Genomic DNA, 23916 nt, shown 5'->3' with positions numbered 1-23916 from the left:
CTGTATTCTTGTAGAATCAGGGCATAGACACATCCCTGCCATTAAACGACACCAGCATTACTGCTCCCATGTTGCAGACTGTGGCTGCAACACAGCTAGGCTTCCTTACAGCTTGAAAAGCAATTCTTTGGCTATGCAAAGAGTCAACACACATTCTGCATCCTCAATGTAATAGGCCTATTTCACGCACCAGAAAAACTCTGCTGGGGGAGATGAGTACCAGGAGTGGAAATACTGGCATTCCACAGAGGTGCTTCCACACCGCGGAGGGAATAGCTCTTTTATTTTATCAGGTGCAGTTTCTTTCCCTGCACCTTCTCCACTTTCAACCCAACCTTGGCAAGTCTGCGTTTCTTTTCCATTGTAAGTGGGAAAGGAAAAAGTTGGGATATGTATGGGTTGAGGAGGGGGGAAGAGACTGAGAGAGGCAGGGGCGGGAGAGAAGACGTAACAAACTGCAAGCCAGCATTCCCACCAAATCCAGCTGGCAATTTAACAGACCATGTCCCACCACATTCCAGACGGAAAAACAAGCCGGCTCCGCAAGAAAGCTCAGATGGAAAATTGAAAAGGACGTTCCAGGCTGGCCACTGGGCACATACCTTGTCCAAAGAAGTTAATCAACTCACGTGCTGAGAAAAGGTACAGCTAGGTCAGCAAGAGGGCATGAGGAAGGTATGAAAGAAAGCACATCTGCCCCCCATAGTAGCAGTAGTAGTACTACTACTACTACTAGTAGTAGTAGTACTACTAGTAGTACTAGTAGTAATAATATTAATAGTAGTAGTAGTGGTGGTGGTGGTAATAATAATAATAATAATAATAATAATAATAATAATAATAATAAATAATAATAATGGGAACTGTAGCTTACCCCTCACATGAGCTACAATTTCCATCACTCTTAACAATCTACACTTCCCAGAATTTTGGGAGGGGGAGCAAAAGTGTTTCAGGTGTGATTTAAATGTGTATGCAGCCTCTCACCCCTCTTTCATTCTCATAAAGTTTCTCAAAATCACTTTACTATTCTAATACAGTCGTATCTTGGTTCTCGAACGCCTTGTGACTCAAACATTTTGGCTCCCTAACGACGCAAACCCAGAAGTGAGTGTTCCGGTTTGCAAATATTTTTTGTAAGCCGAACATCCGACGTGGCTTCTGATTGAGTGCAGGAAGCTCCTGCAGCCAATCGGAAGACGCACCTTGGTTTTCGAACATTTTTAGAAGTTGAATGGACTTCCAGAACGGATTCCGTTCAAGAACCAGGGTACAACTGTAGTGGGATCATATTGACTCAAGTTTTGTCACTGTGTTTTTTTAAAGACATGTATAAAACGGGGTGAATTTGACAATGGCCTGAGTCCAGGCACAATGCAAAACCATGGCTCCCTGCTATGAGAAGGATGGGGAATCTGAGGTCCTCCAGATGTTGTTGGACCACAACTTCCATCATTCCTGACCATTGGGCCATGGCAGCTGGGCTGACAGGAGCCCAGCAACATCTGTCAAGCCCCAGGCTCCTTGTGTGAACAAACCATAGCAAATCTTAGCATATCGCAGGTGGTGACAGGAAGCTTTTCCTTCCAATTTTAAAAGCACACCACAGTTCCCTGTTACATCCAAACATGGGTAAAGTGGTTTTTTTTTTAATAAATAAAAAAATCTTGAGCTGCTGAGCAAACCAGGATCAGAAACAGTGGTGTTTGATCCTAGCTTCTTCTTACTAACAAGAGTTTAAAAAACTTAAGTTAAGATGTAACAGGGAACTGTGGCTTGCTGAAAATGAGAAGCAACAGTTTCCCATCTACTTCTCTGGTGCATGGAAGGAGAGGAAGGGAATGTGCGAGTCAATGGTTTGGTAGGGTGTTATTTGTGTAGTATAAAACCACAACGTCTCATTGCCTCCAAAATGGTCTACCGATTCCAAATTAATGTAAAAATATGAACATGTATTAAGGATTATTTTCAGAAGAGCGTTGGAGATGGGGAATGGAACTATGGTACTGGATGGCATCTAGGGCTGTAATAACCCCATATACCTTTGTTGTGCTTTTCCTCCTATAACTCTAGAACTCCTGCAAATGTGATTTTAAAAACACACACCCAGAGAATGAATTGTTGAAACCTCTTTATGATGGATGATGGAGTTAAAATAACATAATTACTGGCATGAAAGGATGTCTTTCATCAAATCTGGGCAAGTTAGACCCCAAATACCTTGGAAATGCAACTTGCTATTTCCTTACAATCGTTTAAAAATTGGGGCCCGAGTGACCACAATGCCCTTTTACTGAAAGCCTCAAACCATACACACATGCCAGGCTTGAAACACCAAAGGGCAATTAAAGCCTCTGCTATGGAAGAACAAAGGGAGCTATGAAGCAGCACAGGTTTCAAGGAAATTGCTTTTCTCCCACTAGAGTTAGTTATGACCAGAAATGTGTAGAAGGAATCAGAAACAAAGAAGTGTTGAGAAATGGGAGTGGGGGAGGGAGAGAATAATTTGTCCTATGTGCACTAAGAAGGTTGCTTTGGAAGTGTACCATGTCTTCTCAGGTAAAGCCTGGTTTATTGTGGGGGTTTTTATTGCCTTTGCTTTAAGTGTGTGCCTGTGTGTTGTGCAATCTGAGTCCGTTTCCACCTCTACTGATGGCTTGATAAGCCCCTACCAATGAAAACACCATCACAACAAAGCTGGAAGGATGACAACAAGTTCCTAGCACACGTGCCACGGGCTTCCTGAGCACGAGCGATTTAGGGCTTGCATCCGTCAACATCCATCACTTGCAAAGCTCACAGCAAAACGACACTGGGGACCTTTCCAATGTAGGGACTGGCAGAGGCTCCCTGGTCTAAAAACGCAGCAAGAATGAGGTGGTTCAAGGCCAGGGAGGGGAGAACACATGGCCGTACCTCAAACAGCATTTGGGGAAACCTAGTGTCACTTTTATACATTTTCCACCGTATTTCAGTACAAGTCTTTACAAGGTGGCTCACAGTCAAAGAACTCGCTTGTTTTTAAATACTCTTCTATGTTAAAAACTTCCTGCAACAGGAAACCAGCATAGCAGGCAAAGGACTAAGCAAGAATCTCTACCAGTTCTCTGTCTGTAGAGAGGTATCCTCTCTCCTCCCCTTTAAAATAAATAAATAAAAGGAAGCATTTAAAAATATAAGGCCCTGGATAACCTGTGGCCCAATCACCTGAGAGAAGACCGTCTCCCATCCAAGTTGGTTGGAATCTCAGGATCTCTTGGTTGTCCTACCAACTGCACAGCTACATCTTGCAGTGACCAGGAGGTGGGTCTTTTCTGCTGTGATGATCCACCTTCGGAATCACCCCCCGTTCCAAAGGTAAGACAAGCACCACCCATGTCAAAGTTTCAGCACCTTTTAAAGATCCACCTGCTCGCCCGAGCATTTGCTGATGTGTTTTGTTATTACTACATCATCTTGCATGACGTAAGAGGACATGGGGTTTGCCCATTGGGGTGCAGCTTGTATTAAGACTGTGTCTTTCCACAAGGCAGGACTGTTCTGCATACAGAAAAGGTTCTACCATCTTGCCAACAAGGATAGCAGCTGGGAGGTTATGCAGCCACCAGAGGGCATATTTAATATAAACTCGGTTTGCAGGGAGATTATATGATGTTAAGTCAAGCAATTGTGATCCTTTGTGTTCTAACACAATTTCCCATCACTTTCCTTACAGCAAATGGCCCAATTTAGGGAGGGGGGAATGAGTTTGTTGCACACAAGCATGAAATCTCATTGCACAATTTGAGTGTTAGTGTAAGATGCATGGAGGGTCACAGGTTCATCACCCCTGGTCTACACTGACTGGCAGCAGTCAGCACTGATGGGTTCCAGACAGGGTCTTTGGTCCTCTCCAATTCTTCCTGGAGATGCCAAGGATTGAACCTAGGACCTTCTGCACGCAAGGCATGTGCTCTACTGCTGAGCTACGGACCTTCCCAGGGCTTTTTAAAGTTTAGAATTTGCACTGAATCGTGCTTGGAAGCCAACCTTGCCCACTTTAGGCTAGCAAAGAGTTCCAGAGAAATCAAATGCTCTGTGCAGCCTCTCACCCAGAGAAGCCAGCTCAGTAACAACAGCTTGCCTTTCTGATTTTATATCTCGAAGACTAAAGAATTCATCTTACCTGCAGAACGACATGGGTGCTTTGGCTCCAACAGTGACGGATCCTGAGCAGTTTCAACAGGACTCCAGCTTTCACGGTTAATCTAACAGAAAGCAAGAGAGGTGAAAAATTAACGGGGATATTTTCAAGTTGCCTCTGTACTCATGCCAATGGCATCAGACTAAACAGATCCAAAGTTCAGCAAATAAAACCCATTGGTGCCTGGATAAGAGGGAATAGTCTAAGGCTATGCAATCCTTAGAGTGCTGACTTCAGACACACAAACACACAGACACATGTATAACTCCACAAGTAACTGTTTGAAATTCCCTCTCTTTTTAAAGAAAGTGGTTATGTAAACTGCTTCTATCAAAATATATAATAGCTTGTTGGTGGTTGTTTGGTTTTTAAGAAAACTATTTGGAGAAACAATTTAAGACACAAATATAAGATGGGCTATCAACTCTCTGATGATCCATGTAAGAAAATATACAAATGGAATTTAGCAACACCACATGTAAATATTGATACAAGTTTCAATAAGATGTCATTATCAAGTAGTACCCAAAAGACTTCAGAGAATATAAAAATTTACCCAACTTCGTTTATACTGCAGACAGTGAACACAAGGACAGTGCAAGTTCTTATTATAGAAAAAGTTTGAAGGAAACTGCTTGACTATATAAAGTATATTGTTTGGGTTCTCCCTGCTAAGACTTAAACCCCTTCTTATGCACCCTGAAAGACGGAGGCTAAAACTCAAAGCTTTCGAGTCAAACCTAGAGACTGTGTGAAACTAAATCTCTTCTATGCTCTTGATCGCCAACCCCAGATGAAAGGTGGTGAACCTAAGAGAGATATCAGCAGACTTGGGAGAATCAAATGCTTTATTATTTATTTAGAGAGAAATGGAGGAGGGGAGAATGCAACAGACAAATGAAGACATAGTGAGTGTTGGACTACAATCAGAAGCCTGGGGTTCAAATCCTCACTCAGCCATGAAGCTTGCTGAGCGACCTCGGGCCAGCCACAATCTTTCAGCCTAACCCAAAAGGTTGTTGTGAGGATAAAACACAGAGAGAAAAGAACTAGAGAAAAGCTGGAACATAAACGTAGTAGTAGTAGTAGTAGTAGTAGTAGTAGTAGTAGGAATAAAAATAAATATAAATATAATCTCACTGGGAATGGAATATTGACCAGCTGTTGGAGCAGAAAAGAAGTACAAAACCTGAACACGAGCACTTCACGCTGCAACGTTTTGTTGTAGGTCCCACTTTTAAACATGTAAACATACACAAACCTGTCATGTACAGAGTTGGATGGTTGGTCCATAGAGCTCAGTACTACCTACTATTACTCGTTACAGCTCTTCAAGGTTTGAAGCAAAGGTGTTTTCCATCACTTGTTGTCAAAGAGTTCCTTTTTAAATTGGAGATGACAAGAACTGAACTCAGGACTTCATGCATTTAAAGTATGCCTTCCACCACTGAGCTATAGCCCCCTCTCCCCGGTCACCTCAGTACACTCTACACATTTTTTGATGCTGGAAAAGCTCCCTAAGTATAAGTGTTTTTGCAAGATTCACCCTTGCTGATATAGCTATAAAATCAAACTAGAATCACTGGGGGTGGGGGGAGATTATTTTTAGCTTTCATTTCCTTTTAAAACCCTCGGGTCTGCATTTCCTTTAATCATGTTTTAATTTAGCCTCCAGTGTGCAAAGGACACACTTTATTTTCCTGTTTTGATAAAAGGAGCTTCTGATCCCTGTACAATATCAAGCCCACGTCTGTATTTTGGAGGGAAAGAAAGAAAAGTAGTTCAGATGCTGTAAGAAGATTCCTAGCCATGAAGTTGATAAGTAACCCACCTCTCCAGAGTTTTGACTATTTTGGATAACCCCACCCCAACCCCCCAAAAAACCCTCGCAGGGTGCCAAGCTGAGGGGGCACAAAATTGATAACAACAACAACAGTAATAATTTATTTATACCCTGCCCATCTGGCTGGGTTTCCCCAGCCACTCCCCAACAGAATATTAAAAACATGATAAAACATCAAACATTAAAGACTTCCCTAAACAGGGTTGCCTTCAGATGTCTTCTAAAAGTCAGATAGTTGCTTATTTCCTTGACATCTGGGTTGGGAGGGCTTTCCACAGGGCAGGTGTCACTACCGAGAAGGCCCTCTACCTGGTTCCCTGTAACTTGGCTTCTCAAAGGCAGGGGGAACCGCCCTCAGAACTGGACCTCAGTGTCTGGGCTGAGTGATGGGGGTGGAGACGCTCCTTCAGGTATACTGGTCGGAGGCCGCTGAGGGCTTTAAAGGGCAGCACCAACACTTTGAATTGTGCTCGGAAACGTACTGGGAACCAATGTAGGTCTTTCAGGACCAGTGTTATGTGGTCTCGGCAGCCGCCCCCTGTCTAGCTGCCATATTCTGGATTAATTGTCGTTTCCGGATCACCTTCAAAGGTAGCCCCATCATTGGGAAGATCCATTTGGGGTCGCCAAATTTTGGCCTTGCTCAGGGCACCATACTACCAAATACTACTGAACAGGTACACCATGCTCGCATCACACATGCAAGACACGGGGCATTCACGCAACACATCAGTGTGCCTCACAGAGTACACAAGTGGCGTCAGCATGCCACAGGGCATGACCACACCACAGGGCATACTAACATCACGTGGACACACTGCGGGGCATACTGATGTCATGATTGCAGGCTATGGGGGTGTGCACGCCTGGCGTGCTGATGTCTTGCGGCCACAGCCCCCTCAATCGCGGGGGCAAGGCAGTGCGTGTACTACCCAAGTCAACCCTGGGGGAAGACAAGAGAGAACGGGCTGTCGCACAATTCCTGCATGAACAGAGCCGTCAACGTGCTTCTCTAATTAGCTGCTTCTTTCCAGGTGAATCAGAAATAGGTACTTCACCAAAGTGCACGAACACTTACTTAATATGGGAGGCAAACCTGCATGGTTGATTATAGAAGGACAGAGTCGTGAAGGCCAGGTGGGAGAGAGAACCACCATTCATTTTCCCTGGTTGTTTTTCCTGGCGTTTCATATCTGCAGAACTTTAGGACCAGGGGCTTAAATGCAGATATCCAAATATCTCTATCTGGCCCTTGGGACTCAACCTGAAGCCTCACACCCTCTCCACAAACCACACCTGTCTTGGGTCCTACTTTGTACTCTGCATGTTTTTGCCTGGCTGGAATGGATCCCTGAACTCTGATAATACTATAAATGTTAAATTTGCATGCACTGCTCCACCCACTTTTGCTTCTGGCTCCACCTACCACTTGGCCCTTAAAAAGTTTCCCAGAAGGGAATGCGGCCCTCACCCTGGACGACAACATCAACTCAATCTATTATTAACACGGGAAGTCACTGGCCAATGAGAGAAAGCTATCACAGCACTGAAAAGTCGCATTTACAACCACAACCACCAAGAGCACCTTCACAGTCACTCTTATTAACAGCATCTAGAAACTGCATCAGGCTAAACTAGCTGTCCCATCACTCAGCACATCACATCACACATTTAAAGCACACAACTTCCCCAAAGATACTCTATGGCAGGATAAGATGGGATATGAATGAGGATTTCCTAACTCCTAACCATTTCATAGTACAGGGCAAAAGAACAGTGACTTCCAGTTATAGGAAAGTAGTCAGAATCTGGTTCAATTCACCTGATGGCTTTCCACAAATCTGCCTTACAGCCAGATCTGTGTCATGCTTTGGTTCTGCAGGACTGAAAGGAAAGTGTGACGTTGGATATTAAGCACAGAATCCACATTGCTAATAATTTCACCTTCAGTTTTAAAAGGACTTCGCTTTCAGCTTCCAAACTGCAACAAGATGCTTCAAAGACTAAGGGCGCTGTTGGCTAAAACCTCAAATGCCACAGAGGTGGCCAAATGAAATTTCCAGTGACTAGAGGCGTAACTTCAGCAATCTGTATGACCCCTTTTCCCAATTCCATGATAGCAAACCAGAGTTATATCTAAGAGAATGGTACAACCAGTTCTGCAAAAATATTGGCAGAATTTCTGTATATTTGCTGAATTCATGCAGCTCACAGAACTCTGCCCTGTGGGATGCAAGATTCAAGTCACCTTCGCACACAGAGTTTTATTTTTCATTTTTAACTTCGCAAGTTTGATCAGGACAGTTTGGGTTTCTGCTTTGTTTTCCTCCCTCGATGAAAACCAATTGAACTAGACACTTTTGAAATCAGAAACGGCCTGGGAAATCTTATGTGCAATGCCCCTTTAGCCTCCATTTCAGAAATGTCCCTCCTTCCCAACTTTATATCCTAGCCAGACTGCATTGCCCGTTGAACTGGCTGCCTTCCTCCAGTCGCCTTCTCTGCCAGGAAACTAAAGCTCTTAAGAGTGACAAAACATTCCCAGACTGCCACCTTACTGTTTAGTGGAGCAGTTACTAATTTTAGATTTGGGGGCGGGTGGAGGGGGTGAAGAGGGAGAGGGAATGCTAAGAACCGTTAGCCAAGAGAGGTATTTGCAGCTCCCGCCTACACACCCTATTTAAAGGCAAAACTAAATCTTTATTCCAATGAGGAAAAAGAAAACACATATACACAAAGTTCGGGTGGCGGAAGGAGGGGGAAGAGGGAGGCACCCAGCTTTATATTAAAATGCCTTTTTTAGGCAGATGACAAAGTCATCCACACAAAACAAATGGGAACTCAAATCACTTGCATTTTCAAAATCAGTCTCCTGGAGGTGTGGCAACTTGCCTGCTTGGTACAGAAATTTTAATTTCTGGAAGTACACAACTCTTGAAAGATTTGTATTCAGGCACACTTGGTTAGACTGTATACACTGGACAGCGATGGGTTCAGAACTGAAAGGAAATGGACTCACAGAGTTATTCACTTGATGGGAAAATGTGGTTCTGTTAGGGAGGGATTAGTGAGTTCCCATCCACTGGCTGTAGAAGAGCAAAATTTGGAATGGGAAAAGGAGTAAGGAATTGGCAGTTTAAAAAAACACACCAAGAAAACTTATTCTACTACTACTACTACTACTACTACTACTACTACTACCAATTTACATGCCATAAGTAAGTAGTTCCTGCACTAAGTACAGGAGGGGTATTCTCAGGAGGGTTGGACTAGATGACACTTGGGAAAAGCAGAAATTGCCACCCAAAAAAACCCCTGTTGAATTAGGATGCACAGAGTTCAAATTCTCTCTACCATGAAGCTCACTAGTGACTGGTTAGCTGAGCATAATCCAGGGAGCTAATACTGGTTTGATGGACAGAGCACATCATTCGGAATCTGACTGGGGGAAAACCCATTCATATCCATCACTTAGCAATGAACTTTACTGGATGACCGTGAGACTGTCGCTCTCACTCAGCTTAGCCTACCCCATAAGGTTGTTGTGGCAATAGAGCGCTCCACTCTGAACAGCTTGGAGAATACAAACAAAAACAGTGACCAGCAGAATGACTACTGTACAGAGTACAGCAAATGCAACCAAGTCAGATAACTATACCAAAAGCCACCAAACGGACAAGTATAAAGAGAACATTGCCCATCTTTCTATTTTATTTCCATTATTGTAAGCGCACTTGTACTGGGCTTATTACCTCTGCGTTCACCTATCGAACCACCGAGAAAAATGTTTAAGTGAAGGTTGCGTGGGGTCCCCCCTCTTTTCTGAAAACCCTGTGCAATTTTGCCTGTGAACATTGCACACCTCACTTCTGAGTCAACGTGCAAAGGGATCACGCTGCAAAATACTCAGCTCCTTTGCAGTTTTAAAGCAAGCGATTGGAAATGAACGGATTTCCATGTCCTACCAAGTCCCATCATGACAAACAGCTGGGAAGAACAACAGCGGGAGAGAAAGCAAGAAACATCTGGCTTCTTCCTGCAACAGGAGCTAACAGAGATGCAGACCATGAAAACCATGAAAAGAAGCAACAGCACCATACCTTTAAGAGAACAACATCCACAGTTCTGTCCACCTTCGAAATGTCACACAGGCTGTATCGTCTCTTGTGACGTTCGTACATTTTGTCTGAGGATTGGGGTTATGAAGAGCAGGGCTAATCATCAACTCCAGGGTAGATTCAGCAAGCAAGAGAGAACTAAAAAAAAAGCTCTCTCTCCCAGATGTGTTTTTTTGCTAAGGGTCCTGGAGTCTCAGCAAGATCTCTCTCTCTGAATCACATTGAGTCTGGCCAGTTCTCTCAACAGGAAGAAAGGGGGGAGAGAAACTTCACCACTGTGACTGGTTGATTTTTTTTTTTTTAAAAAAAAGACTCATTGGAACATAGAGCTACTTGTATAAAAGATGCAAGCAGTACGCAGGATGGATATGGTTGGCTACGCAGAAGGAGATTTGCTGCTTGGGACAGGGGCACGCCAAAACTTCCTTGAATCTTTTTGCCACCGAAAAGTTTCCCAGTCTGGTTTGAAAAGACTTCAAGATCCAAGGAAGAAGAAAAAAGAGGGAGGGGATAAGGACCCAACAGCCAACAAAATCCAGATGTTTGAAACAGGAACTTTCTATAAACAGACAAAAAAAAAAGGCACGTTGTTGTCTCCCCGTGCAAAAATAAAATAAGATCCAGGCTAGACTAAATCCCAATGTGCCTAATTCAAATGGAGAACAGTAACAAAACACAAACGTTAATTTTGCTGCGGAGGGAGAAAGTGACCGCCAGAGACGTGCCACACTTTTCCTTCTGATCTTCTCTGTGAGTATAGTCAGTTTTCACCAAACGTTGCTCTAGAGTAAGTCAAAAAGTCTAATGACAGCAGACAGCTGGGGGTGGTGGAAAGGATATAAAAACCACTCCCTCCTGACCAGAGTTGAGACGTCACCACTTGCTCACTGCCCTGGTGTTGTGTGAGAGCTGAAAACTTAATTGTAATTTTGGGAATGTGATTCATCTCTTTGGCTGGGGGAGGAGAGGAAGAGGGTTCCTCCTTTCGGTTCGCCTCTTCCACCTTGAGAAGTAGCCACTCTTGCTGCAAGAATAAAAACCGAGGCTAAACCTCCAATTTTGTTTCTGAACAAAAAAACCAGGGCTCTTAGAGGATCAGTCCCACCCGCTTCTCTCTCTTGTCCCGGCCCTCGCCTACAAGCGGTGCCTCTTTTGCTCCCAATAACTTACAGTGGTACCTCGGGTTACAGATGCTTCAGGTTACAGACTCCGCTAACCCAGAAATAGTATCTCAGGTTAAGAACTTTGCTTCAGGATGAGAACAGAAATCGCACAACGGCAGCGGGAGGCCCCATTAGCTAAAGTGGTACCTCAGGTTAAGAACAGTTTCAGGTTAAGAACGGACCTCCAGAACGAATTAAGTTCTTAACCCGAGGTACCACTGTATTCACATCGGCCAAGCCTAGAGAACGAAACACACACTGCCACACAGTTCCTGATTTCAAAATTGACAGGAGCCCCCTTCAGTCTCCACCCCTGGTCTCTCAGGGGACAGGCTCTTTTTTTGTATTTCTGCTTACTTTACTTGAGTTCTTCGCTTCAGAGTCAAAAAGACTCTGTGCAGGGAAAATCGGGGGTGGAGAATTGGACGATGAATCAGGGGGGAAGGATGGCAACTTTTCCACCAATTTCATTACAGGAGAGCAGCTATGCCAGCTTGACACACTAAACACCCAACGCCTGCTTCTTCTCCAGTGAAAAAAGGGTACTCAGCAATAAGTAACGCTTGAGGATTTCAGTCATTGCAAACACTTGCATGCAGTGTGTCCCAAATCCACACCTTTCAGAATAACACACAGATCACCATTTAAATCAAGGATAATGGATATCTCTGAATGCTTTTTGACTCTGAATCCAGTGCTCAGCTAATGAATCAAACTATGTACACTTTTTCAAACTCCCTATATATGTAAGTATCGGTTTCAATGAGGCTGGTTGTTGTTGTTGTTGTTTAAACAAAATAATGGAACAGAAGTACAGGTGAACCTATGCAAAAAGTGACACGGCCCAGAAATAGTTTTGTCCTTCCCTGATCAACAAAGCAGTAACATGTTGGGCAGAGAAAAAGCAGTATGCTCTTATGAGAGTGAACACAGAAAATGTTCACAGTAGGACCGTAGCTCAGTGGCAGAGCATCTGCCTTACATGCAGATGGTCCTGGGTTCAATAATCAGCTTCTCTGGCTAGGGCTGGGGAAAGGCCCCTGCCAGAAATCCTGCAGAGCCGCTGCCAGTCAGACTATGCAGAGTTAGATAGACCAATCATCTGACTCAGTATAAGCCAACTTCCCATGCAATTGGCACCACACATACAGGTATCAAAAGCTGAAAGCTGGTGCAGCTTTCTAAGATGTCTCTTTCTAACATGGTTTAAACTGTCTGTGAGCCTTTAAAATAACTAAAGTGGAACATATCTGTAATCCATTATTATTATTATTATTATTATTATTATTATTATTTACTGGCAAACATGTTGAATATAGCTGCAAAACTGCTCTGGTGATAGGGAGCCAGGTGCGTTGGGAATGTCACAAATGCTTGCCGATAGGTGTCCTCCACAGCTGGTTTCTTCTTTGTTTAAAGGAGGGGTGAATAAACCTTCTGGGCCTTCCAGATGTTGCTGTGGACCACAACTTCTATCATTCCTGACTATGCTGGCTGGGGATGATGAGAATTGGAGTCCAATAATATCTTACTGGGCTGGGGTGCCAAGTTGGGGAAGTCAAGGATAAAGGATTCACGGAGCATAATGCTCTCTAATGCTACAGGTTCAGAGGCAGCATGCTAGCGACAAAAACTGGAGAGGTCTATTTGCCTGGAGGGGCATGTGCAGCACATCTGCTTCGCCACTGTGGGAAAGGTCGCTGGACAACACAGGCCTTTGGTTTGATCCCACAGGGCTCTTCTGGAGTTCTTATTGTAAAATAGGGAGCATGGGCTACGTGAGATGAACTCAAAAAGCAGATCATACATGATTAGGCAGATGTTTGCCTGATCTGATTAAACCGGGGGGGGGGCTGTATTTTCCCATTAAAGATGAGAAGGAAAAACATGTTTAAGGTTTCAAAAAGGAGGCATGACGTGTGGGGAAGCTGATTAACCATTTCCCCTCCAGCCATCACCAAAGGATATTGCAAAAAGGTTCATTCATGCCTATTTTCCACTGTACTGATTTCAGCGATAAGCATCCTCTTCTCCACCGGCCTACCTTTGAAGGGGTACACAGTACAGGCAGGTCACGGCATTAGATGCAGATCAGGCACATTTTCACAGGCCACAGAATCATGTGCTGAGGACACCACAGTCGGAACAAAGATTTGTGGCAAGAAGAGCGCCAGGATTAGCAGAAGGGCCCACGAATGTCCTCATCAGTCTTTCCTGGAAACCTGAAGCAACTCCTATTGCCTTTAAGAGTAGCTAGCTGTTGGCTGGGTCCATCAGCTATGTGTGTGAGCATTGAGGCCATGACATTATTGGGCTCTGTTTACTTGCTATGTTAATATAACCATACCCTTCACGCCAATGCCCTCAAGACTGCTTTCAACTTGAAATAATGGCATGCCATCCAACAGCTGTGATACAAAAGAAAAACTGAATGGGGAGGGCAGAGGAAAATAAGCACCTCCGTGCTCTCACTTTCACGACAAGGTTACCAAGTCATTATAATGAGCGTGTTGAATGGCTGCTGAAGGAGATGCTTCTGGGCCAGGAGGAGCAAAATGGTGGTTAGCTCCAGCCAAGACTATGGAGGGGCCCAGCCGTCTTCCCTCTCTGCTGTAGCCAGTTGGAATGGCTGAAGGAGGAGCAGAGCCAATGGAAGGGGCCTCAGTGGACACATTCACACCATGCATTTGAAGCTCCCCCCCCCCCATGGCTGTAGTTTGTTAGGGGTGCTGAGAGTTGTTAGGAGACCCCAATTCCCCTCATGCAGCTGCAATTCTCAGTGATTTCACAGTCAATTACTCTTGTCAGGGAACTCTGGGGATTGTAAAGCTGAGGGGACAAGGGGTCTTATGGCGGCTCTCAGCACCTGTCACAAACTACAGCTCCCAGGATTCTTGGGGAGCTGTTTAAAGTGGTATCATAGTGCTTTAAATGCATGGTGTTAATGTAACCACTGCCTCACCTCTCAAAGGCCAGGCTGAAGGTGTGGGTTTTGTCATCTAGCCCTCTCTCACCCTACAGGCTAAAGAAAATGAGAAGTGGAAGGCACCAGCCAAGGAACAAAGAGAGGTGGCTGCAAAAGGTGCACTTAAAACAATTTGACCTCAAAGCCTCTTCAAGTCTGAGCATTCTTCTTCAGGGACAAAGAAACGTACCCCACCAAAAGATAGCTAAAAAACATCTGTTAACATGGCCTGTGCAGTTCACATGATATCAGAGAAGTCACATGCTTCAAGAAGGAGTCTTCTTTATCAGAGCCGCTGAGCACAAACTCATGGCATTGGCGTTGTGCAATCGAGGGGTTTCTCTGGCTCTGCACAAAGCCAGAGAGAGAGAGAGAGAAATTACGAAGAGGATCGATAGTCACCAAACTAATCGAGGCGCCTTCTTCTTCTTCTTCTTAACAGGCAAAGTTTACTTGTAGGCAGGGATGACTCAGCTCCACTTCCTTCTTGGACACATAAAATGAACTTTTATGAGCTCTGCTGCAAAAAGACCTTCTAAGCTAGAGACTTGGAAATTAGCAGCGTCGAAAAATGGCAAGCAGCAAAACCGGTAACATGCTACAGCTCAGGGTACTCAGGATTTGCCCAAGGTACGGCACACTCTGGTTGCCCCGACCCCTTCACTTGGAAAACACGGGGAAGGCAATCTTGAGAATTTCTCCCGACTGCCTCCAGCTTTCTCAGGCCCTCCATACAAAGCAAGAATGGTTGTGCTGTTTGGAGTGGCGGGCCCTATGCCAAACTTGGGATCCAAACACATGTTCCTGCTCCAGTGTCAAAGGCAGCATGTGCTTCTGCTGGGAATCACAAGTGGCGAGAGGTCCTGTTGTATTCCGGTCCTGCTTGTGGGCTCCCATCCGCATCTGGTTGCCCAGAGTAAGAATGGGATTGCTGGGCTAGATGAGTCTTCTTATGACATTAACCGTGCCACGGTTTAAACCATGTGTCCTTCCAGTCTGTCCCATTTATTTTCTTTTAAAAAAAACTTCTTCTTCTTTGGCGATCACTTGTAGCTGAGTAAGATTGTCTTCCATGAACACGGTTTTAACAGTGTGTCCGTAAGTGACTGTGGAGGCCAATTCTGGATCCACACGTCCTTCCACAGTGGGGACATTGGTTTCCAGGCGGGAGTTGATCACAGTGTGGATTTGCCAAGCGTGCCTTCCTCTTAGCACGTTTCTCCCTTGCGTCCTGAGTTCGAGTGTCTTCAAAGCCCACGACACCTTTGGTAAAGGCTGTTCTCCAACTGGAGCACTCGCAGGCCAGTGTTTCCCAGTTGTCAGTGTTTATACTACATTTTTTTAGATTTGCCTTGAGGCAGTCTCTAAACCTCTTTTGTTGACCACCAGCATTATGCTTTCCATTTTTAAGTTCGGAATAGAGTAGTTGCTTTGGAAGACAATCACACATACTAACAGCACTTCACTCCGGAAAGTATAGTTCTTTGAAGCTGGTTCTTTTGCTGCATTTAATTTAATATACATATGAGAAACGGTTCCACCTAATGTATTGCCTACCCTGAAACAACATTAATGAATCATGCTCTGTAGCTTTGCCTTCGGCGACAGAGAAGCTCCTGAAAGTTGAAAGATTGGAAATCTGATGGCTCCTCTCACCTTGTCCTCCATTCTTTTGTATATTGCCAGGTTATCCCCATCCTAGGAAAAACAGCACTGGACCGCTAGCACCACTCAGCCTGCTTGGCTCAGAAGATGGGGCCTGGAACCACTGATCAACATTATTAACCCAGACACTTCTGCTTTCAATATTACGACATGTCTTTGCAAATGGCAAGAACCGCGAAGGGGGACTTTTCTGGAGCTGCTCTCTTGCATCCCTGCCTGTATGCCACCAAACAGCATGAAAACTCATGACAGGTATTCCGCATTACTCATGCCCCAGTACAGAAAGTGGGGGAAATCCACACACCCCACAAATAACTTCCAGTTGACAAACAAAACCCTTCTGCCGCTTGATCCAGGAAAGGGCCACAACGAGGAACAACGATGAGTGAAAAAGAAGGTGCGTAACATGACAATGCAATTCTTTTTGGGAACTCCTGTAACTTGCTGTGACGTCCTGTGGAACCCCAAGCCCCTATTGCAGACAATCCCACTTTCTGAGTAGAGCAGCAGGAGTGACTGGTGGTACCACAGGAGAAAGTGGAGTCCCTTAACGTAAGAGTTTGCAACATTTCACATCACTCCTGAGGGACGGTGGTGGACTAAAGGATTCTGTGAAGCCTCAGATGAAAAAATAAATACAGCCTTCGAGTTCATTTCACTAAGGGCTTGACCTGATTTATGTTGTGTGTAATCAACTCCACTGATATGTGCTTTCCTTTGGACCACATCAGCAAGGCCAAGAGGGGGGTCTTGTCATCTGGGCAGCCCAGGACCTCCATACACATGGCTCAGACTTGTGCCCTGCTGAGGTCACTTCCGTGCTGAGGTCACTTCCGTGCTGTTACCCAGCAGTTTGACTTCACCCCTGGAAGTGCACTCCATTGTCTCTCAAGGCGAAGGCCAACAACAAGCCTTCAGAGCTTATATTATTAATCCCTGCTCCACTCCTAATATTAGAGATGGGGAAAGGTGTTTTATTTATTACCTTTATATACCCTACCTTTCCTCCAATATGGTTCTCATTCTCCCCATTTTTTCCTCACAACAACCCTAGGAGGCAAAGTAGACTGGCAGGCAGTGGCTGGTCCAAAGGTCACCCAGTGAGCTTTATGGGCGAGTGGGGATTTGAACCCTAGTCTCCTCAGTCTGTTACTCTAACCACTACACCACAGTGGGACGATCCTCATCTCTTCCACCTTCCAGATTGCAAGTCCTAACCATCAGCCAGTCAGCAAGACTTGCAAAGCACTATTCATGTACAACTCCCCTTTTGGCCCAGCCATGGCTTTTCCTGACCCACAATATGTCAGGTGTAAGGTGGGTGGACATGGCTTGGCCAAAACAGCCTCATGGGTCAAAGTGGATGGCCAAATTCTCCTTCCTCATCCTATAGACCTTGCAGATCATAGGTAAACATCATGGTACACTTCAGATGTTGCAGGAATCCAACCTAGTTGGCCTGACCAATGCCCAGGGATAGTGGGAGTTGTAGCCCAACAACATTTCCAGTACACCAAATGTTTAGTTACCCCCAGCATAGACAATTCTAACCTAGATGAAGTACCAGGCATACTTGGTAGAAAGCAGCTTCCTAAATCCATATGAAAAAGCCTTCTGCCTAGAAGTTCACAGAACGTTTCACCATGGTCAAGACCTCATTCTACATGCCTCAAGCTTACCGAGATCTGGACAATAAAGCCCTACCGAATTGAACCATAAGTCGGTTGCAATGGATTTCGGCAGTAAGGCATGAACAGCAGACAATATCAGACAACCCTTGCTTGATGTGATAAACGACATTGGTCACATGTAAAAGGTCTCTTGCGTTGTGATGCAAGGTCCACAACAGACCAAAATCCAAGGAATCCAGAGTTGCAAACTTGGCTACCGAATTCTATCTCAAACAGATTTCTGTAGCACCCACAAATACACAAATTGCATGACTGTTGTACACAGATCAATCTTCCTGTTCCCCATGACCACACCTCCCTTATTCAAATCACAGCTTCCTTGGTTTAATTTTATATCTGCTTCCATTTCCCAGGGCCTCAGCTGTATACAATTACTGATCGCAGCCCCCTCCCCTTCTTGGTCTGGGGTTTGGGCCACCTCAAGCTTCTTTATGCTGTAAACAGCTGTGGTAAGGAAACGGCCAAACTGCTTGCACACACAGTTGTGAGGAAACCCACTGCACTCTTCTCACATTTGGATAGAATCTCTGCTGCTCCATCGCCCACAGATGGCAGTTCTCGAATTTCAGACGCAAGCAAAGGGCTTTAAACTGTTGGGTCATGTTGGAACATAGGAAACTGCCTTCTACTGAGTCAGACTTGCTCAGTACTGCCTACAATGACGGGCAGCAGCTCTCCAGGGTATCAGGCAAAAGTCTCCATCTGGAAAAATGCTGGGGATTGAACCTGAGACCTTCTATGTGCAAAGATGATGCTCTGCCACTGAGCTACGACCCTTCCCATATGTGTTCCATTTGTGTTTCTCCAATTTAAACTCATACAAGTAACCTCATTCAGCCCACGGGCCACATTCCCTTGGGGGCAATCTTCCAAGGGCTGTGCACCAGAGGTGGCCAGAAAAATAATGTTTTCCTTTGCACAGTAGTATAGTTTTCTCACTAACTCAAACACCCTTTTTGTGCCAGATGGAACAAATTCATTAAATAATTAAGATCCAGCATGCACACACCAAGAAGGAGAATACTGTACACACAGTTAACAAATTTCCAAACTATCTCCAAGGACAGGGATAGAAGACTGGGTGCTTGTACAAGCAGTGGCCATTTTGCTCGGGGGTTCTGTTCCTGACAACCGCCCCCCCGCCCCACATGCATGCATCAGCAGAGAGCGCATTAAGACCAACCCTGTTTGGGGGCCACTTCTGGGTAGGCAGCAACTGTCATGAGCATGTGCATGCATCAATCAGACATGCATAAAATGCTTGCTGCCTGTACACAGCAACCTTTTTTAAAAAAATCAGGCTGGCTGCCAATTTGTTTCTGGAACAAAGCTGCAAATATCCTTAAATTTTTTTATCAGAGGTAGGGAGTCTTTTTCAGCCTGGGGGCCCCAATCCCACAGTGGGTGTGGCGTGGCCAGAGGCAAAACTGGGTGGAACAATGGATGTGACTCTTGGTAAAGGTAAAGGAACCCTGGATGGTTAAGTCCAGTCAAAGGCGACTATGAGGTGCGGCGCTCATCTCGCTTTCAGGCTGAGGGAGCCAGTGTTTGTCCACAGACAGCTTTCTGGGTCATGTGTCCAGTGTAACTAAACCACTTCAGGCACAACAGAACACCGGGACATAAACCAGAGCACACGGAAATGCTGTTTACCTTCCCATCGCTGCGGTACCTATTTATCTACAGTGGTACTTCAGGTTAAGTACTTAATTCGTTCCAGAGGTCCGTTCTTAGCCTGAAACTGTTCTTAACCTGAAGCACCATTTTAGCTAATGGGGCCTCCTGCTGCTGCCGCGCTGCTGGAGCCCAATTTCTGTTCTTATCCTGAAGCAAAGTTCTTAACCTGAAGCACTATTTCTGGGTTAGTGGAGTGTGTAACCTGAAGCGTATGTAAGCCGAGGTACCACTGTACTTGCACTGGCGTGCTTTCAAACTGCTCGGTTGGCAGAAACTGGGACAGAGCAACGGAAGCTCAGCCCGTTGGGGGGGGATTCGAACCACCGACCTTTTGATCGGCAAGCCCAAGAGGCTCAGTTGTTTAGACCACAGCGCCACCTGCGTCCCATGTGACTCTTCCCTTTGTACAACAGGCTACATTCCAGCCATGCAGCCACTGTAAAGTAGGGATCACTAACAGGCTAGCTTACTTTTTTCTTCCTTGAAAACAGCATAGAGCTGAAGGAGGAAGTTGGAAGAAAGATGCTCTCTCTCACTTCCTCTTTCAACTCCATGTGCCGTTTCAAGGCTCAGATTAATTCAACTGGATTCCACTCTTACGCAGATCCCCTTGGAAAGGCAAAGTGCGTACATGTGCACTCTTATCTTTGTCTCTGATGTTGGGAAGAAGTATAGATCTGGGGAAGGGGTTGGGGAGAAGTAACCGGAGGAAGTGGCACCCATAGCACTCACTGAACAACCCAAGTGTGCCCACGGGCCAAAGAAGCTTGGTGACCCCTCTTTTAAAGAAGCTTGCGAACGAGAAGTGCTCAAAACAGAGCAAGGACGAGAAAACCCAGCAGCTAAGCTCTCTAGACTGCTGATGCGACAGTTCCAAGCTGCATTATTAAAAACATCTGGAAGAGCTGCAAAATTGTGTGCTTTGCAGAGCTTTTTTTCTTTTTCTTTTTTAATGGAAGCTAACCAGTCATTTCAATTCCAAACCAAAGTCTAGGGCTGCAGTTTTCAAAAAGACACCCCCCCCACACACAAACTCAATTGTGTGGTACTTCATCCAGAAAATCCTCCTCCCCGTATCATCCCCTTCCACTTGCTGACCTTTTAATAAGGAGGAAATCACAGCCACGCCGAAAACAGAGAACCTCTTTGATATCTGTTTTACATTAGGCTTGTCATGTTGTTATGAAAGCCTGAAAATGATGCAATCTGCAGAAATACTGCAGAGCATTAACGTCCTAAACCGTGTAGCTCTACAGATTAGAGGGGAAAGATGGCAGCTGCTCTTCTTAGCCTGAATCAGACTGATAACCCAAAATCACACCAGATTTCCACAAAAAGAAATAGACACAACCCTAAGAGGTTAGGCATGTCACACTAGGACTTGAGAGGCCCAGAATCAAATCCCCACTCTGCCGTGAAGGTCACTGTGGGAAAGTAGCAGGCTGCAGAAGGGTGAGGAGAATTGAGGTAAGGGCTGCTCATGGTGGGTTCAAATTATTTGCTTATCCCGAAGCACCTCATTGCTCCCACCTTCTGTGAAGTTTCACTGCAAATCAGGGGGAAATCCCTTTACTCAAAGGGACACACACCTTCTCTCAGCTATTCACAGCAAATTCTGGAGGACAGGATCTTTGTGCTGGATGGGAGAACGAGGGGAGGTCACTGTTAGCCTCCTGGCAAGTGACTGCATAGACCTCCGTTTTCAAATTTCTTTCCTTGTTTTCATTGGTCTGTTCGTGGAAGAATATGTCCATCTCTGTGCTTTTGCAGAGGGTTCCAAACACATCCTAGGACACACATACAGCTCACAAGGGACACAGACTGGGCCTCACTGCATTGCATTGCATGACTAGAGTGCCCCCCCCCACACACACTGGTTTCCTTGATACCCATAGCAGTAAAAAGTTCAGTAACAGTGGGTAAGCTGCCTTTTGAGAAAACCATTCTGCCATTCTTTATATTCTCCACCAGGAACTGCTGTGGGTAAGCCTTGAAAAAAAATCCCCAAACACCACTCAGAAACCTCCAGATAGGTTATCACTCTTCCTGTTCTTTGATTCCCCTACACTCAAGTGCCTTCCAGGTAGGAAACATATTTGGAACTACATTCCGTTCAACTGGACCAACTGCCAGAGAAATGTGTTCTAGATGGAGATGCTAGAAAACATTTTGTTTCTTCGGGCAGAAGTAGCTACAAAGGAGAGGGAAACAAGCAACAAGGGGCAGTCTTTAATTTTGCTTTTTGAGGGGGTGGGGCTTGCTTTTGTGTGGAACAGAGAGGCAAAAATTCACTGGATTTAGAATTGGGGTGGAGAACAAATTGGTTTGCATCCATGTCACATATTTGATATATATTTAATCTCTAATGATAACTGGCTGTAATTTTTGCATCTCATTGCCATTCAACTCCTGCCTTACTCTACTTTAGATTTCACTTTGTGCATCTCATGAACAAGGTTCGAATCCATGAAAGCTCATGGCCATAACACATTTGCTAGCCTTTAAGGTTGCACAAGACTCTTGATTGTTTTTACTCAGGAATGGTGCTTTGACAGGTGTACAGGTGACTCTGCAAATTGCCACCGTGAACCAGTTTCTAGGGCTCAGCAAAAATGGCCTCTCAAAATTCTTCACATTATTTTTAGGCAGCGAAACTTGAGAAGCATTTCACCTTGGGAGAAAGAAGTGCATTTCTTCAACTATTTTCCTTAGAAAATCATCTTCCACGGAACACAACTCTTACTATTAATCCATACTGAAAAATCTTATTAAATCTGAATATACAGTTGCACCCAAAGTTAAATGATGGTGAAGAGGGGGGAACAATATTGCCAAATATTCTTCAGAGGAAGAAGGAAGTTTTCAAACAGTTGTGGTCCTAGACAACTGGGGGGGGGGACCCAGGGCTTTTAACCATTTTTCAGAAAACTCTTTTGAGAGATTTCACCTCAGCCCTGCCAACTGCTATTTAGGATCACATTTAAAGTGTGCAAGCATACTGGATATTAAGATTCTAAACCAGGAAAGCAAAGCAGATTCATGATGAGGAGATAGCTTTCTGGAAAAGAAAGAAGCTTAGTCTGTGGTATCAAAAATGACTGATGGGACCCAAGCTGATTTATTTGTGGTTACGCGCTCTCATGGGCAAGAGCCATATAAGTGAAGGATTATACTTTGCTCTTTTATTTTATTTTTTGCTTTCATTATGAAAGAACAAGCACACTGGCAGCTGATGTGGCAGAGACTGCCAAGATCTCGCATTCTAAAGCACAAGGTCCCCACCTCAAGATGGCATCCACAAACTTACTAGGTAATGAGACAGCTAAGACCCTGTCTGCATTTTACATTTAAAGAGGGATTACTCTACCTTAAACAATCATGGCTTCCCGCAAAGAATCCTGGGAACTGTAGTTTGTTAAGGGTGCTGTTAAGAAACCACTATTCCCCTCACAGAGCTACAATTCCCAGGGTGGTTTAACAGCCAATTCCTCTTCCCAAGGGACCCTGGGAATTGTAGCTCTCTGAGGGAAAATAGGGTCTCCTAACAAGTCTCAACATCCTTAGCAAACTACAGCTCCCAGCTTTTTTGTGGGGGGGAGGAAGCCATGACTTTTTAAAGTGCTTTAAATGTTTAGTGCCGACGGTGCCCAGATTAACAGGCAACTAATAAACACAAATAACAGGTGGCCTTAGGCAAGTCTCTGCAAGCTTTGTGCAAGCGAACCAGGATGGTCATTAAACAGGGGTTTTAGCATAAATGCTATTACTTTCTAGAACAGAATGGGTCTTACATAGATCTTAGACAAGATCTAGAAAATCTAGGTTAGGCAGGAGACATATTTTTACATGCACAAATCCCAGCTTAATCTCAAATAAGACAGCTGCCTAAAACTTCTGGAGCATCACTATGGACAACACTGAGCTAGATACACCAATGGTCTGGACTCAATATACAAAGGCAGCTTCCTCTGTTCCTAAGAGCTCAGCCTCTTTTTTCACCCTCTGTTAAACAGAGCTCAGAGGAAGACCTTACAGTACATGACAATAAAGACTTGAAAGTAGATCAAGCCTGAACGCCACCTAGTGGTACAATAATAATAATAATAATATTTTATTTATATCCCGTCCTCCCCAGCCGAAGCCGGGCTCAGAGCAGGGGAAAAAGGCCGGGCTTCTGAACTAGTTTTTTGGGAGGCAACGACAGATGCTGCTGACTCCGGACATCAGCTAGTAAAATCAGGAACGACTGAGAAGCATCAACCAATACCTTCTCACATCTTATTTATCTCGTAAAATATCAATCTTGGTGTACTGATCAAAGTTCGCTGCGTTCCCTGGCTCTTCACAACAAATCCCTGCCAATTTGTTTCTGCAAGCCATAGTTTTGCAGCTTGGCTGTAGCAGCAAACTATGGTTTGCCCCAAAGCTGGAAGGAAACTAACTAAGCAGAGTGTGAGAGAGGAGAAGGGTGGAGTGCCTGATTAGAAGACTCATTCCCACATGCCAGTGCTATGGCTTGGTATGATGCATGAACCAACCTAACTTATCAGTACACCATAACCATGGCCACAATGAAAAGCAGGCTTCTTTCTCGTGTGCCCCCACCAACAT

The 23916-nt window shown here is 44.8% G+C and overlaps 1 protein-coding gene across 12 annotated transcripts in view; it reads right to left on the bottom strand.

Moving 5' to 3' along the window:
• AKAP13 (A-kinase anchoring protein 13) overlaps positions 1-23916 on the bottom strand; it is a 239199-nt gene that overhangs the window by 72337 nt on the left and 142946 nt on the right. For all 12 annotated transcript variants that reach the window (XM_083474938.1, XM_083474931.1, XM_083474932.1 and 9 more), the window contains exon 10: positions 4166-4247. In XM_083474938.1, coding sequence (XP_083331064.1) covers positions 4166-4247 — 82 coding nt within the window. The remainder of the gene's footprint in view (positions 1-4165; positions 4248-23916) is intronic.

The sequence above is a fragment of the Podarcis liolepis genome, assembly GCF_965112155.1.
Source record: "Podarcis liolepis genome assembly, chromosome: 14".
Taxonomy (NCBI): Eukaryota; Metazoa; Chordata; class Lepidosauria; order Squamata; family Lacertidae; genus Podarcis; species Podarcis liolepis.
The sequence above is the reverse complement of the archived record's forward strand: the minus strand, read 5'-3'. Positions and strand labels throughout refer to the sequence as shown.